Here is a 14,832-nt window from a genome sequence, read left to right as displayed (position 1 = left end):
ACTGTAAACTGAAGACAATACCGAGCTAATGGCTGCGAACTTCGAATCTATCTCATAAAACCACGTTCTATATTACATCGAACTAGGATTATTTTAGAAATCGATATGAGATTCAAAGTGTAAAAATGTCTAGTACTTTGAATGTTTTAGAAAATTATTCTAGATAAAGATGTATGGAACTACTAAAAATTACTTTTGATTCCTTTTCCTTATTCTGCAAATTCTTTGATTAGAATGTTAATGCTGCTGGAAGTATGAACATTTTCACAGGACAATGATATAAATGAAACTTTAAAACTTTTTTAAGTGTTACAATGATATTTCGTTGGCCTCCGTAGTGCCGAACGGGGATAGCATGATGTAGTCGCAAGGGAGCAATTGAATCAAATAGACGTATTGTACCGTACAGAATTACAAATATTATTATAAATATATTGTAAAATCATGTATGTAAGTAGTACTTAAGGCAATTGTTGTTAAATTTATAGAAATACTATTGTAAATTGTATATTTTCGTACGATTTTTTCAATGAAAAACAGTCAAACCATACATATACGTTAGTCATTAATCTCGGCACTATCTCCACTCTTATTCCTAATATCAATTAACCAAAAAGGTAATAAGAAATAATAAATAATAACAAATTAATTATTTCTAAAACTTCTTATAAGTTTTGAAAGAAGTTCTGGGATTAGTTCCAATTTTCGCCACCAAAGTGGTGGGGACGCCACTAAATGTCCCATAAATTCAAATGTTTCCGGCATTGTTCTTAATCCAAGATGGCGGAAAAGCGGTGGGGTCACAGAGCCTCCGCAGAAAGGCCCTGCACGTTTGTGGCGCCCCGCCAGTTGGTGGCGGAAATTGGAACTAATTACAGAACTTTGAAACGTGCAGGTTTTTCCGCCATCTTGGATAATTATTAATAATTAGTTTCATCTACCTTCCTTTATACAAAAACTTACAATGATCTTAAAACCAACTAAAACTTAGACGCTTTAGTGTTGATTTCCCTCAGCAGATGGCTTCTTTCTCGAGTCTACCTGATAATAAAATAAAGTACGCATAAATGTTTATACTTTCCACCGCCGCCATGACAGTAACATCGTGCTGCCACCTATAATCACTTGAGTTCTTGAATATATGCACGCCCATAAAAAATTTAAAAGGCTCTAACAGCGCAAACCTTGTATAGGACTTGCGCTCAACTTGACATCAACGTTGTAGCAAGAGTTTCTGGCAACTTGCTTAAATATGTAGACAACACTTGTACTTTATTACTGGCAACTTGCTCGAAACTTGCACACAACTGATTATCAGATTCTGATGGCAGCTTCACCTCACAAATGCAGTAGAACTGTGCAACTTACTTTATTACAGATTAACTCGATTACACTTCATCTTAAGTACTTAAATGATTATTTAATATTAAATCACAAAATTAAATGTATATATTAACAAATATTAATAATATATGCTAATGAAATATTAACTCTTCTGTATTGCTGGCGTTTATATTTCTCCTATTTATCGCTTATAATAAAAAATAAGTATATGTAAATATACTTATACTTTTTACAACAAAAAAAAAACGATCACCCCCACCACGAGAGTTTTCGGACCTGTATATACGACCGTGATAGTCAGGGACCCTAACAACGCTACATGATATGGTAAAGGGGTCCTAGAACCCCAAAAAATCTGGCCACGAAAAAGAATTAAAAAGCATTAGCTGACAGCTGACAGGTCTACTCCACTACTCGTTTACCTCGTCGTCTGTGTTTCTAGTCGATGAAGCTCAAGCACGCTACTCCCTCTAAAGATGTCGCGACAGTAGAATAAGTATTCACTGGTATCACTGGTATTCACTAACCAGATTGACCAGAATTTCTGTAATTCGCGTTATATAATGGTGGTCGGATAGGACCACATTTGTCGTTCCCGGTTTTGAATAGTATTGGTGATTACCTATAAACATGTCTTTCAGCAGAGTAATTGTAAGTAATTGCACGAATTGTAATTTATCACCGTTTTCTGTATGCGAACAATATACAAGTGAACAACATTGACTTTCTAGAAATAGAATACTTTCATGACAATCCACTTGCTGAATTGGTGGAATAAAAACATTGATATAACCGTTTCAAGAAAATTACGTAAAAGTAATAGATTTTGTTTCTTTTCTTCTAGGTCCGATCGTTCTCTTCCAACTCTGCTCTCCAGCAGATGGTCAAGGTACATTTTTGATGCATATATTTAACATAAAATTATATAACTTCAAAATAGTCTACTTTCATTTTCATTGAAAGAATTTTTTTTTAATGAAAGTTATAACACTTCCTCCAAACTATACTTCTTTATATACTTTCATTTGAATAAAAGTTATAATACTTCCTTATTTTATTAGCCTCCGATTCAAGTATTTGGAATGGAAGGACGGTATGCCATTGCACTTTACTCAGCAGCTTCTAAACAAAAATCGTTGGTTAATGTTGAAAAAGATCTGGTTAAATTCCAAGTATGTATGATATATTTTAATATTCATGTAATATTGTTAAACATGTATACTATAAATAGAAAATTATATTACACTAGAATACCATAAATAAGGATATGAAGCTGAATGAATTTGTGAGGAATCCATCAATAAAGCGAAAAGACAAAGTAGAGGCACTGAAGACTATTAGCAGCAAAATGAGTTTGTCCAAAGAAACTACCAATTTGTTGGCTTTGCTTGCAGAAAATGGCCGACTTGGAAAAGTAAACAACATAATTAATGCATTCAAATTGATAATGGCTGCCAGTAGAGGTGAAGTTGTTTGCGAAGTAATTACAGCAAAACCACTTGATGCTGATATGAAATCTAAACTTGAAGGTGCTTTAAACGGATTCTTGAACAAAGGTCAAACTATTATGCTTACTGCAAAAGTTGATCCTACTATTATTGGGGGTATGATTGTATCTGTGGGTGATAAATATGTAGATATGAGCGTTGCTAGTAAAATTAAAAAATACAGTGACATCATCAATACTGCAGCGTGATCATTTCTTATAATCTTCAGTAATATCAGAAAAGATAAAGTACTCATTTAGGTAACAACGACATGAGTAAAATGTACATCATTAAACAATAAATTATTCATAGTCCAATTAATTATGTTGACATGTGTCTTTCTCATTCCATTGAACCATGTTTATACATAAACCACCCTTATTTCTTTTTGTAAGAGTATATAATAAAAATGGAAAATAAAATCTGATATTTTATTTATTTTATTTAATAACATATAACGAGTTCAATCACAAGAATATTATGCATAAATACAGTTACATCTGTAGCAAATAAAAATTTTGATATTAATACTTGTACTTAAAAATAGAATAATTGTTTATTTTAGCGTCAATAGTTGATCAAATGACATTAAAAACGTATTTTTATTTGCCAGTATTTAAGCATTTACAAATTTCCAATTTCAGCATACTACTATAATCTACAATTAAATATCGAATTGTGAAGGTTCATGTTAACATTTATATCATGATTAAAGTATATAGTACCGCATTTTTCTAATTTTAACTAGTCAAAAAACTATCCAATTTTCACAAAAATTGCAATGCTCTAAGTGACAATGATTTTATAAACACAATATACTTATGCTACAAAATGTGTAAAAACACACGTATAATACTTTGTAATAATAGATCTACAAAAAAGATTTTCAGAATCAAATGTTCAAAAATCACAATTATGCTTCATGCAAATAAATTTGCACTATACAATAAAATACTATGTACATTAAAAGTTTTACACTAAAAATTAATAGTACAATACAATAAAATTGTCATACACAAATAGTAATACTCGCTGAATCTCGTAATTTTTTTTTTCATTTACACTAAAACAAGACTAGAAGGCATTTGAACAAGATTCAAATTTTGTGAATAAAATTACACGCATAAAAGAGCCTGTATTCTAATATAAAATTTGCTTGTGAATCGGATATACAAAAACAAAGTGAACTCACATCTTTATAGAACTTGCTATTCATAAGCTATGAATTAAAATTGAAATAGTTCGTGCACGAAATAGTTTACTCTTTATAGTATGTCATTTTTCACTAGGACCCAATCCTCCTCCTCAAGCACAGTCGATATAATTGATTCTTTTGATAAAACTGAAAGCATGAGAAATGGAGATAATGGAAAGATTCACTTAAATATTCATATGAATTTGTATAACAAAAAGACGTAATCATAATAAATAATCATACTCACTATGCAACTGAACTTCTAACTCCTGCCTATCCACATCTACTGTATGCGGTACTTTTCGCGTATCAACATAATTGCTGTTTAATAAAGGATCACTTAACTTGTCTTGCAAAAGCTTTTTCCTACATTCGCCTAAAGCTTCTAACTTTTTTATCTCTGTTGTATAACTGACGTCTTCATCACCGGATTCGGTTTCTGTATGATCGCTATGCTCGTTATACACATCTTGCTCATTATTTCTTTCTTCCGTTGAAGACTCATTGGAATGTATCTTACAATCGATATACGTAAGTGTATCAATACACTGAGAAATATTTGAATTACTAGTAGTAGTTTGACTAGTCGTCATATACTTTGATAAATCAAAGTCCAAAATATCAGCCAACAGTTTTTCTTTGTTTTCTACATCGTGCTGAATTGATTCATGGTTTCTTTCAGTCTTCAATATGAAATCGTCGTCAACGCTAAGCGTTAGTAACGAGGAATGCGTTGTCTTTGCATCGTTAGCATTTATTTTATCCTTATTGAAAGTAGACATGTCATCAACATCACACACAGACGAACAATTTTCATTTCCATTCATTACTCTATTACGCGATTTCTTAATTTTTCTTTCTGGAGTGAAGACGATATCTTCAAACCCTTGTTGACTAATCTTTTGAAATATCTGCCTTCTATCATTGTGTTTGTCCGGTTGTTCGACATTCATTGTTTTAGAAGCATCATTCTGCTCCGTCATATCGCTACTATCTGTTATTGAAGAAGTGTGCAAACTTATTGGTACTTCTACAGCTTCCTCTGCATGTACAATTGAAGCCGCATCAGTATCAGCTGTAACGACTGGTACAATACTAAAAAAAAAACAACAATATTTAAGTTCAAGTAATTACAACATATTTTTGTCGTCAAAAGGTAAATGAAATTTTTCATTTTTCCTTCTTACCCAACAGACTGAATGATATTGGTTGGATTAATTTTGTGAAAAGGAATGGCTGGTACTATCGCGCTTTCCTTCAATTTAGAAGTTAATTCTAGAATACCATTGGTCACTGGTTTACTGATTTCTGCAAATGATGATAATGGATCCAAAGTACTTTTCGCTTCTGAAAATTTACATATTTTCACAAAGATTGAAGGAAGAACCAAAGAACACATTCAATGCACAAAAATACCTACCTGCTGAGAACATATTAGTTTCAGGGTAATATGCTATGCGCATAATGTTCCTTTCTCCTTCCAGAACAAATATTTCATCTTTAGTGCAGGCAACATCAGTAACACGACGTAAGTCAGTTACAATAGATGTTATAGCAATAGTTTGAGGATTTACTACATATATAATATCATCGCTATATGTGATTAACAAATCATCACAAAATGGTAAAATTACACCAAATGTCGGTTCCCCACGATTTTTTTTAGAGCTCTCCGGTGCTGGGTTTAGAAGTTCTACTTCTGTGTGACCAGATCGAATAGCATCCTTAAACATGTATATTTCGCTAAAGCAATGCGAAAAACAGTTCCGAAATAGAAGAACTTTCAGATACAAACCTTAAAGATAAGTGTTTTCAGTACAGTTCCAGTTTTGTCAGCTTGCCATAAACGTAGCCCTGCCCTGCTTGCATAGATCATTAAATCTTGTACATAATTTTGTCTAGAACCGAACACAGCTCCTAGTTTCCCTAATCTGAAATGTACTAAAGCTATTAGAAACTTATCTTGTTAGAATGCTACGAATTGTGTACAGGAATTTTAATACTAACGTTTTGCGTTCTTTCTGACCAACTTGTGTCACTTTTCCATTCTCATTTCTGTTTACCAGTATTGTGCGTAATGTTGTTGAAACCAATAATAAACCTTGTTGATAACTCAACTGTACCACTGCATACTTCTCATTGAGCAACTCCGATGATTTTGATAAATGCTATTAAAATCTTTTATTAGAGAGGATATTATATAAATATGTAGTTAGTGATCGTCTTTTTCTGGTACATACCATGTAAAAGTCAATTTCAGTCAACACTACTAAACCATTCTTATCTCCGCTAAATAGTTTCATGCCATTTTTAGACCATTCAACTGTTGTGACTGCACTATTATGCAAACCACTAATACTATATCTTTCCACCTGCTTCTTTTGCTTGGGTTTCAGACTATCTGGCAATGAATCTGGGGGATTTTTGGGTATTTGGAATACAGTTACACCACCATGTTCATTACCTGCTGCAACCATGTAGTCCACGGTTGATATTACTTGAATACATGTGATCTTTGAGTTTACATTCTGAAAAAATAAATGTAATATCAACATAAAATAATAGGTCAATTGAAAAATCATACTGAAACATACCTCACATCTAAGTCTTTGCAAATCTTGTTTCTCTCTGTTAAACCAATATACCAACCCATAATTGGTTCCAATGGCTAAAAATTCAGGCACTGCATCGATACAGGTAAAGTTAATATTATGAGTAAAAAGTCCATTCTGAATTTTAGCAGGTATTTGTTGAAGAAGTATAGCAAGAGGAGCCCATTCTCTCAAAGGGCCTCCATCTTCACACATAGGTGTTGTCATCGCAAATTCTACGTTCATAAGATTATAATCAATATACTGGAGATGTTAAAACAAAAATTCATTTACTTTAATAATGCTTCTATTAGGTTGAAAATAAAATAGAACCTCGTTGGATTTTATTGAACTTCATTGAAATTATATTGAAATTTAAAATTTCATAATTAGATAACATCAAGTTATATAGTATTGTATAAGTATCAATGAGATACTATATGACATAGTATCCTAATCTTAACAGTGCATATACAGAAAAACTACTCAAATGTACATGTATATATATAACAAATATGTTACAAGTTCTAATCAATTACCTTCTTATCGATTCGTTGGGATTTGTGAAGGGTCGTGGTATATCAAATTACATTTTCTTTACCACTTTTCGTGAAATAATAACGTTTTAATAAACATTATAATAACAATTTCAACATCATTTGACACTTCAGCAAACTGTAACAACAATGCTTTATGGTTGAGATGTGCACGCCTTCGTTTACCACGAACTCATACGAACTACATCGTATATAGAGGAGCATAGAGGAGTCGCGATCATAACTTCAATGAATATTGTTGTATATACTTTCTGCACTTTATTTTATGGTTTATTTTACAAAATGGATTTAGCATATGCAAATTTAATACAGCTACAATATGCGGCTAATGCTGTATGTATGTATTAATGTCCCAAAAATTAAAGTAAAATATTCTCTCAGAAAAATAACAAAATATATGAGATAAATTTTAAAACTCATTTTGGCTTTTCTTTCACATTTGCATAAGTCAAAAATAGTGTCAATTACTCAAATAGAAATTGTTTTGCTTGTGGAATATACCCCAACCGCAAATTTTTTTCTACAGTAGAGTATGTACATTGCAATGGAGACGTGTGCATAAGTGCATTAAACGCAACCTACTATCACGGGTGCTTGTAATACGTTCAACTCTTGAAACATCATTATTTTTCAATGTTACGCTTTAAAATATAAAAAATAAACTTTAAAAAATCTTGACGAAGTATAACGGAACTGGTACTTCATTATTCCTTTTATTTGCAAAGGGTTTAAACACTTCTTCTTAGAGAATAGATGTTTTGAAAATTGCACCCTTAAACTCAATGTATCAACCAAAGAAAACAAATTTGAGGTCATGCATGTTAATTTCTGTAGCTAAATAAAATTTCAATAGTAGAAGCATAATTTATTTATTTACTCCATAAATTAAATGAATAAAATTCCATTTTTATTTGAATCTCCAATACCAAGGAAGATTGATAGCCGAGATCTGTAACACTGAATATAACTTCATAATATTCACTCCAAGTGAATCATAAAAAGCTTATTTTGAAAATAGGTATTGGAAACGCATCATATTAAATTGATTATTGAACCATAACATTTTCGATTCAAAATATTCCAAACTTTTTACTACATTCGTAATGAATTCCAATGTTACCGTTGTAACACTAAAATATTATCGAAGGTGGCAATTTAAAGTATAACTTGCCAAGTTCAATGTTTTGTGGAACTTAAAATTATATAGTATATACACATACAAAATATAAAGATTTCATACAATTTACTATTTTCCACGTGGCAGTAAAAATCAAACTTTTGCAAAGTTATAAATTAGATTTTAACAATTCACACAAAATAAGTGTTTTTACACGTACTAATCAAAAAGTGACAACAATCGAATTCACATTCGAAAATCCAGTATAAAAAGTTGTAGAAAATAATTGAAGCAAAGTTTATTTTTTGTATAAAATGATTAATCGACTTATCATGTACAAACAATATTGCTAATAATACGTTCCTTTCTTCATTGATAACAAGTCAAACAGTTGAATTTCACACAACATTAGGAAAATGTGGGACTTACTAACGGGATTTCACGAGACGTCATTATGAAATGAATTTAATTTAAACATTATACAGCCGATGACAAAAGTGTAATGCTTTCAATCTTACTGCCTGACTGGTTGTAAACTGTTATCCTTTAAAAAGTATTCTTATAATTATAATAATAGTATAATATTAATATTATATCAGACAGATTCACACAACGTTCGCAGTATGAAAAGTGATTTTTTTCTTTATATATTTTTTGCTTTTTCTTTTACGTTGTTTTCTGCTAATTGTTTACGCTCCCCGATGACTAATACATGTAGCGCAAATACTTGGTAATCGTTTCCGTTTAAAAGTGAAAAATGTGTAAAAACATGAACCTTCGATGCGACGACGGTACAGAGCATTATTTTGGGGAAGGGAATTTGCGTATTTGTTTTTTTTTCACTTGATTTCTCTCGTTAATATTATTAATTTTGGATTCGCTGATATACTCCTAATTCCTGTCAGTGGCTCGGAGCTTCTCTTCGACAGCTTCTTCGGAAGCCTCTGAAAGGTCTGTTGCTTGTATGTACTTTTGCACACCAACTAAGGACTTTTTCAAAGCGTCAAAAGAACTTGAGTACAACATCTTCTTCTTAACTTTAGCCGTGTCGGGACACCACGACATCAAGAACAATTTTTGTTTCTTGGAAGCCTGGAAATTAACAGTTACCATTTCAATCTTTATACTCATAGAGATTTCAAATAATTGCATCACTAAAGACACACTTAGAAGTATTACCTCGGATGTACCCTGACACTGATGAGTGTATTCGAAGTCGAAAAGGCCGTAGCGACATTCTCCGCTACCACCCTTTTGCAAATCTTCGAGGAAGGCGTCGTAAGCGGCATCACGAGGTCCGATCACTTCAACGTCGATTTGCTTCTCGTCCTTAATGTAAAAGATTACATACCGATGCTTTTTGTCTTTTTTAATCTCCTCGTACGTTGTCTTACAAACGTCGGCTACTGTTACTCCAGATGCCTAAACAGATCAACGAAACGGAACAAACGGTTATTAATAAAATTCACACGAGATTACGTAGGGACGAAAATTGCACAGGATATTAATGAAAGATTTCAATTAACACGCGATCGTCGCTAACGAAGACAAATCACGTGTAATACAGAGTCACAACGTTGCATAATAGCTCGATGAAACGTTTGTTTATAAAACTTAATTACAGCTGTTGAAATCGATATCGACGACGAGTGACTTATAACTCTCCGCAAGACTCACGAGACGTGTGTTTACAGAGACAGTATAAAGACATATTTTCCAACGTAAATTTCAATTGTAATATGTATTAACGGACACTACATCAGTCTATTATATACAGTTATAAGATGACTGCAGATTTTATGCATAAAATTCTTATTTTATTTGAAAATCTTTTAACGTTAATAGAGGAATTAAGTTCCTGTCTAATTTCGGTGTTTATAAAGTAATCTAAAAAAAAAAAATCTAAATTTTATAAAAATCCGCAGTCTAATTATAAGTAGTCAATGCAATCGATAATACATATAGTCCTGATGAACATACTGCATGTTTTGTACAGTTATAACATTCATGACTGCAAAACTTACGTTAATATAACTAACGTTAACGAGATTTTTACTTTATTTGGAACCTAATAGAATCGCTAACAGAATATATAAATTTTTGATTAATTCTTGGAACAGTAGATTGTAAAAATCTAATTTGCACAAACATTCTCGGTCCAGCGCGGAACATATAACAGCCTTTTTGCAAAGGACAAAAGGTATCGAACATTAGCCCCTACCCTACCATCCCCCACCCTGCTCATCGATAAGTGATCCCCCATTTTGTACAGTGGAAGCAAAGATTTACGAGGGCGTCAGACGATCTTCCTATATTGCATTTTGTATCGCTGCCGTTGACTGACGAGGAGGCCGTGCCAGTATCAACGCTATCAGTATTACGCTAACGTCGTGTTAGTCTGGCCGTTTAAGCTTATTTCGCGGGCAAACGTGGGGGACGTACCGAAATAAAGTCTTCCCACGCACGAATTCGATGCTAAAAGAGATCCGACCGTCCATTTCTAAAGTTATCCCTTGCCCGCGGGCACGTGCCACACGATACGGAGGTCCGTTCGACTCTGTGTTTCTTCCACTCTGGAAATTTGTGAAATACGACCATGACACGACGCGCCCGCCGCCAAGATTCTAAGGGAGGGAGATGAAGAAAGACAGAGCGAACGACCGAGAGGGGTTGAATGGGAGGGGAAGTAACGCCACAGATGCACGACACGCACAGAGTGAAAAGTTCGAAGTGGGATAGTTATTTTTGAACAGCTTTCGTCTAGGATCAACGCTTTCCAATTGAAAAAGTCTAGTTGATTTATTCAAAAAATAAAGAATACGGTTCGAATATTAACAAACACGACGAATGGATTTCTGATAAATTGCAGGGACTCGATGCTGTAAACAAGGAATTGCAAAATTGCTAAAATTAGTCGTTGAAAACGTAATTCGATATTTAAAGGAAGAGTGGAACTTTTGCCAGCCTGTGCGCCTCCGAATAACAGTTTATTTGTTGAAATGAACGATTTTGAAATTAAAGCATTAAAAATATAAATATTTAACAAACAAAAAATACAATTCAATTCAGGAGATAAAAAAATTAGTGTACGATCGATCAATTTACTCGTACTGGTGGAAGGGTAGCCCCAAGCACTGATTCTTTCTTATTCCTTAAATTGAAAAAGATAAATTCGATCCGGAGATGATAAATCAATAAACATTAAAATATTATTTAAAATAGTTAATGTCATCGAAAGAATAGAAACGACTGTTCATACTGATTGCTAATCGTATTTCACTATGAATACATTTCTACGTATGGTTGTAGCATACTGAACGTGTAAGGGTCGATCGGGGTGCAAAAGGGTCCGTCGAAAAGTGTAATGTGGTTGGAGGATAGCCAGTGGATGGAGGATGCAATTCCTCGGTCGATATTCTGGCACGACGGGGGATGCCGGTTAGGGCCAGACTTGGCTCCCTCTAGGGCGTTGTTGTAAACGTCTCTTGTGTGGGCACAAGGTCAAACGGAAGATGATTCACCGACGAGGAGCCATATAGTCGGTTGTTTGACGGACGAGTAAACTGTTCGTTTACATGTACGGTTTCATACACTATCGCTTGGCACTTGATAAAAAGAGTGCGACTGACGACGTTTAGTCTTTGTCATGCAAAGAGTGGAACACCTTCTGTATCTTGTCGCGGTTATCAAAATCCGCATTAAATTTATCGATAACCAATACAAATATATATCTTACGTCTCTTCCTATAACCTCCTTCATGATGTTCGATTACTTAAATTCTTTTTATTTTCCAATAGTAATAAAATATTTTCTGCCATATTGCATTGGAAAGCCTTCAAACGTCGTGGATAATTATTCACGGAGTTATGTGAATATTTACATTTTGTTCACGGATGAATAAGAAGAATATTGTTTAACCAATACCACTTACTTAAGAGAAAACGACATGCGACTATATGAATACGAAACAACGAACAAGAATGGCCATCATAATGTCGAGGATAATCAGCTTATTCACCACGTTTACGAAGGCGTCAGTGAACTTTGAGAGTCACTGGCCTGCAAGAACCGACCTCCTTACGGGCTCATTGAATTTTTCCCTCTCTACCAGAACTTCTCTTGTAGTTCACTGTCATCCGCGAGGCTAAAGAGGGAGGGGGGTCAGTTTCACAAGGAAATCCAACTCTTCATTACCAAGGATACAACGTCTATCGGTAACTAGCAGAAATATTTAAAATGTATTCGTAGAACAGCAGTTACTACTTGCGCCAGTTCCACATGGTTACGTTTTTGTCGCCAATTTGCCGGAAACGGAACGCGACTACTTAATTAATTCTTCCGGAACTTCGACAGGCGCGTCGTGTCTATAACGAACCGTTATGAAATTCCTAATCTTTAATCGATATTGCAAATTTGTAAAAAAATGTTAACACACGAGATTTACTTGAAAAAAAAAAGGCTTCAAAGGTAACTATTCAATATCGAAGATGATTGCAAGCAGACAGATAACGTTGATAAACGAAAATGGCAGCTGTAACATTCCTCGATGCAATTGATTCACTATGAAATAAATCACGAATCGTACTGTTCATTTGCACGAATTCGTTTTACACTTGTACCGATACATTCGACAATTTTACAATATGTATCAACAAACAAAAAAAGAATATACAGCCGAAAGTGGTTTAACAGTAATTTAATTCAAAAAGGTGAAACCCATGCGATTAAAGGACGGCAGCAGGTGATCAATAATGGAGTTCGATATTTTAACGTCTTGCGTGAACATTGGATACTCCGATCTGGCATTAACTTACGTTCGTTATATAAATTTTTGGCAATTTCGACGCAAATTCGCGAAATATTTAAGCTCGTGACGAAATCGAACGATGATAACAGTACTCGAAAATATTTTGCCGCGTTGAATGTACAAAATTGACGTCAAATATACGGGACCAAAAGAAAACAGGTTTTTGGAATTCACTCGACGGTAGCAAAATCACGCGATATTATTCATCGTGCTTATTTCTGCAATCACGAAACTCCAATTACATCGAACAATTTATACTGAACTAGAATATGTGATACGAAGATATAATATGTTGAATCATCGGAAACATTAGAATTAAAGAGGAACATCGTTCCCATGAATGAGGAATGAAGGATTTCTCCGATCCTTGTAGTTAAATACTGTGAAGAAACGAAACAGAATTTAGCGAGAAGATTGCCATGCGACTCGATACGTTACAACCACATTGTGGATGTTTATGCAAATATCAATTTTTATGGATCAACTTACGGAAAGTAGAATCAAACCGAAATCTGTTCACTTTATAGTAGGGTCTACCACGTTTCGAATAAAATGAAGATCTCACTGAACTTCATTAAACTTTTTCCTATACAGAGTTTTACGCAAGTGTGATCGCTACAAATGAATAAAGTTATGCGAGTCTAGTTACAACACACCAGCGAACCTCTACTCGTCGACGATGTAGAATTTTTCTCCCGTCACCGATCACGTTTGCTCTGTTCGAGCCTCCGACTGTCGGTATCGCGAAGCTGGAAATGAATCATCCGTTTCCAGGAAGCAAGGAATTGCGATTGGCACGTAAAAATGCACCTACACGATAGAAGTACAGGTTTCTCGTTGATTCGTCATCAAAGTCAAGAAAATCAATAGCGATGACTATTTCAAGTAAATGGATCGAAGCGAAGAAATCGGTGGATCGATGTGGCCAAAAGAAGAAAGCGGTCGTTCTTTCGGCGTATCGCCGGGACAGAAATGGCGACCGGCGCGTCTGCTTCGGCCATAACCACAAAGTAACCCATCCCGTACCGGTTCCCGAGGAATCGTTGACATTTTTGGAAGGCAGATACATGCACCGTATGATATTTACCATTTCGTGATATCGTAGCCGGTGAGAGGAGTCACGTAAACAAGCACTTTTAACCTACACTTTCACGAGAGCCTCGGTTCTGGTGGAACTGGATAGGCGCAGTGTCCAGTCGCGGGGGTCGCGGCTCACGAACGAACGAACGGGAAGGGAGGCTCCTCTCACAGCGCTCACAGCTAGCTTTCTGCAAATCCTGTATCCCTACGCCTGCGCGCGCGCACTTCTGATTAACTCCGTCTTGATTGGCCAGCCTGTGACTAACGAAAATTCGCGATTCGATTTACCCAGGCTTTTCACGTAAAAATTCATAATGAAGCCGTGCACTTCGATCACTGTAGTCTTTTTCATGATGAAGTAACAAATTAAGTTTGTTCCAGTGCGAATTTTGTTTTCGAGCCGGTAGGACCATTCCAGTGCGCAGGCGTTGCACGATGCGGTCATGCCGGTTGTTCATATAGCTTTTAGTTTCAATTGGAATACGGTTTTATTTTGGATTATCTTAAGAATACGATCGATTGGTAGAATCAATGATATGTCAGAATAATCGTGGGGTTGATTTGATTAACAATAACATGTAATTTACAAGAATTAATCATCGATACGAGCTGCCGGTCATACTAGCCAATCATCGTGAGGGACGTGGGGAAAT

At 34.7% G+C, this 14,832-nt stretch overlaps 3 protein-coding genes across 3 annotated transcripts; 1 reads left to right on the top strand and 2 right to left on the bottom strand.

Annotated features, from left to right (window-relative positions):
- Positions 1–1,860: 1,860 nt before the first annotated feature.
- On the top strand, positions 1,861–3,203 carry LOC107188244 (ATP synthase subunit O, mitochondrial). Its single transcript, XM_015576509.1, has 4 exons — positions 1,861–1,995; positions 2,189–2,233; positions 2,406–2,516; positions 2,594–3,203. Exons 1-4 carry the CDS (start codon positions 1,975–1,977, stop codon positions 3,038–3,040), a joined length of 624 nt encoding a protein of 207 aa, XP_015431995.1. The 5' UTR covers positions 1,861–1,974; the 3' UTR covers positions 3,041–3,203.
- Positions 3,204–3,991: 788 nt separating this feature from the next.
- Positions 3,992–7,340, bottom strand: LOC107188428. The gene is made up of 9 exons (XM_015576725.1): positions 7,157–7,340; positions 6,621–6,853; positions 6,267–6,554; positions 6,034–6,194; positions 5,822–5,957; positions 5,447–5,750; positions 5,214–5,373; positions 4,274–5,121; positions 3,992–4,173 (listed from the first exon to the last, which is right to left on the bottom strand). Exons 2-9 carry the CDS (start codon positions 6,843–6,845, stop codon positions 4,097–4,099), a joined length of 2,199 nt encoding a protein of 732 aa, XP_015432211.1. The 5' UTR covers positions 6,846–6,853; positions 7,157–7,340; the 3' UTR covers positions 3,992–4,096.
- A 1,317-nt stretch (positions 7,341–8,657) lies between these two features.
- LOC107188190 (cofilin/actin-depolymerizing factor homolog) lies at positions 8,658–14,376 on the bottom strand. The gene is made up of 3 exons (XM_015576448.1): positions 14,187–14,376; positions 9,471–9,713; positions 8,658–9,383 (listed from the first exon to the last, which is right to left on the bottom strand). Exons 1-3 carry the CDS (start codon positions 14,187–14,189, stop codon positions 9,183–9,185), a joined length of 447 nt encoding a protein of 148 aa, XP_015431934.1. The 5' UTR covers positions 14,190–14,376; the 3' UTR covers positions 8,658–9,182.
- Positions 14,377–14,832: the final 456 nt, after the last annotated feature.

The sequence above is a fragment of the Dufourea novaeangliae genome, unplaced genomic scaffold (assembly GCF_001272555.1).
Source record: "Dufourea novaeangliae isolate 0120121106 unplaced genomic scaffold, ASM127255v1 scaffold16, whole genome shotgun sequence".
Lineage (NCBI taxonomy): Eukaryota > Metazoa > Arthropoda > Insecta > Hymenoptera > Halictidae > Dufourea > Dufourea novaeangliae.
Note: the sequence above shows the minus strand (reverse complement) of the source record. Positions and strands in the feature narration are given on the sequence as shown.